The sequence below is a fragment of the Carlito syrichta genome, unplaced genomic scaffold (genome assembly GCF_000164805.1).
Source record: "Carlito syrichta isolate Samal-C Ts95f unplaced genomic scaffold, Tarsius_syrichta-2.0.1 Scaffold135595, whole genome shotgun sequence".
In the NCBI taxonomy this organism is placed as follows: domain Eukaryota; kingdom Metazoa; phylum Chordata; class Mammalia; order Primates; family Tarsiidae; genus Carlito; species Carlito syrichta.
The window spans coordinates 11449-13194 of NW_007079691.1; the positions used below are offsets into that span (position 1 = coordinate 11449).

The following is a 1746-nucleotide window of genomic DNA, read 5'->3' on the forward strand; positions in this document are numbered from 1 at the left end:
CAGGGACAGACCTGGCCCGCGCCCGCGTGTCGTTGTAGATGGCGGTGATGATGCGGTCCTTTTCGTCCATGAACCTGCGGTGCATCTGCTCCAGCTTTCTGCAGTGGGGTCGCAGTCAACCCGGGCCCCTGAGCCCCCTGCTCCCTCCACCCCTCTCTGCCCGGCCCTCGCCTAGTCCTCCCTGGGACAGGTGGCCAGAAGGGCACAGCCGGGCCGTGGCTCGTGCCTGCAGTCCCAGCACTTTGGGAGGCGGAGGCGAGAGGGTTGCCTGAGCCCACAGGTGTGAGCATGACAAGACCTCATCTCAACAATAAAATAAAATAAAAAGCTAGCTGGGCGTGTTGGTGCACGCCTGTGGTTCCAGCTCCTTGGAAGGCTGAGGCAGAAGGATCGCCAGAGCCCACAAGTCGAGGATGTGGTGGCGGTGAACGTGCCACTGCACTCCAGCTGACTGACAGAATGAGGCTCCTATTTAAAAAAAAAAGTTAGCCGGGCGTGGCAGCACACACCTGCAGTTCCGGCTCCTTGGAAGGCTGAGGCGGAAGGATCGCCAGAGCCCAGCAGGTCAAGGTTGTGGTGGCCGGGGGCGTGCCGCTGCACTCCAGTCTGGGCGACGAAGTGAGACTCTGACCCAAAAAGGAAAAAATAAGAGAGCACAGAGAGGCCTTGGCTTGTCCAGGCCCATGGGCACCCGAGCCCCTGGCTGTCCTGCTGAAGGTGGTGACAGCGGCTGTGACCATGGAGCGCTCCCCCTAGGAGACTAGAAAGGACAGTGCCTCCGAACTTGGCAGGCTGCTTGCAGCGGGCACTGGCCTTTGGGTATCTTTGTTGTGGAAAGTTTGCGTCATGGTGCTCGGGAGAGGGCGCCGGAGACAGCCAGCTACTTGGTGAATGACAACGGCTGGCAGGGGAGTCCCACTTCCAACCATTTACTTCTTGTGCCTGATTTTGGCTGGCTCCAACCCTCCCTGGCAGCCAGCACCAGAGACTCACACACAAATTAGGGAAAACTGAGAATGACAGCGTTAGCCCTTCGTGCTTTCCTGCCATCACCAGTACAGAGAGGCGCCAGAGACCCATTCCGTGTGCTGCTTGAGGGACACAGAGCCCAGGCCGTGAGGCGCCGCGGCTGGCTCACTCGCCCTCCCGCCCTCTGCCCACCGCCGCAGGGAGAACAGGGGCGCACCTGAAGGCGACGTAATGCAGGCCCATGCCCGCCAGCATGAGCAGGAGACAGTATCCCAGAACACGCTGGTTGGGTCTGTGTTGCTGCTGCCTCGACTCGGGGCCCCGCGGCCTCGTGCCATGAAACTGGGCCCAGTATTCTTCGTTAGGGGGTGTCCAAGAGCTGCAGGGAGGCAGAGAAGGGGATGGCGTGGGGATGAGGAGACCCAGGGTGGGCCCACGCTGGGGCCGGGGTGCCGTACCTGTGTGTTTGGCCGGCAGACTTGGGATGTGCCGTGGTGCCAGGAGACCCGGGGGGCCTGGCTGAGCGGAGCTGGCGGTCATAGCTGCGGCGGCTCTGCTCACGGCTGAGCACGCGGTATGCCTCACTCAGCTCCACAAAGCGGCTGTGCAGGGCTGGGTTCCCAGGGTCCCGGTCGGGGTGCAGCTGGGTGGGGCACGACCCCCTTATCTCCTTTCCAGGACCCATCTTGAGGATGTACGCCCACATGGGCCCCAGCCACACCCACAGGCCCTGTCTGGTTAGTGACCCTCACCCTTGGGCTGTCCACCCTCCCGCCC

The 1746-nt window shown here is 62.5% G+C and overlaps 1 protein-coding gene across 1 annotated transcript in view; it reads right to left on the bottom strand.

Moving 5' to 3' along the window:
• The window catches only part of VEGFB (vascular endothelial growth factor B), a 6237-nt gene that overhangs the window by 3578 nt on the left and 913 nt on the right, over nt 1-1746 (bottom strand). The window contains exons 3-5 of the mRNA XM_021708235.1: nt 1428-1612; nt 1187-1348; nt 3-98 (exon numbers count right to left, since the gene is read on the bottom strand). Of these exons, the coding sequence (XP_021563910.1) occupies nt 3-98; nt 1187-1348; nt 1428-1612 (443 nt within the window). The remainder of the gene's footprint in view (nt 1-2; nt 99-1186; nt 1349-1427; nt 1613-1746) is intronic.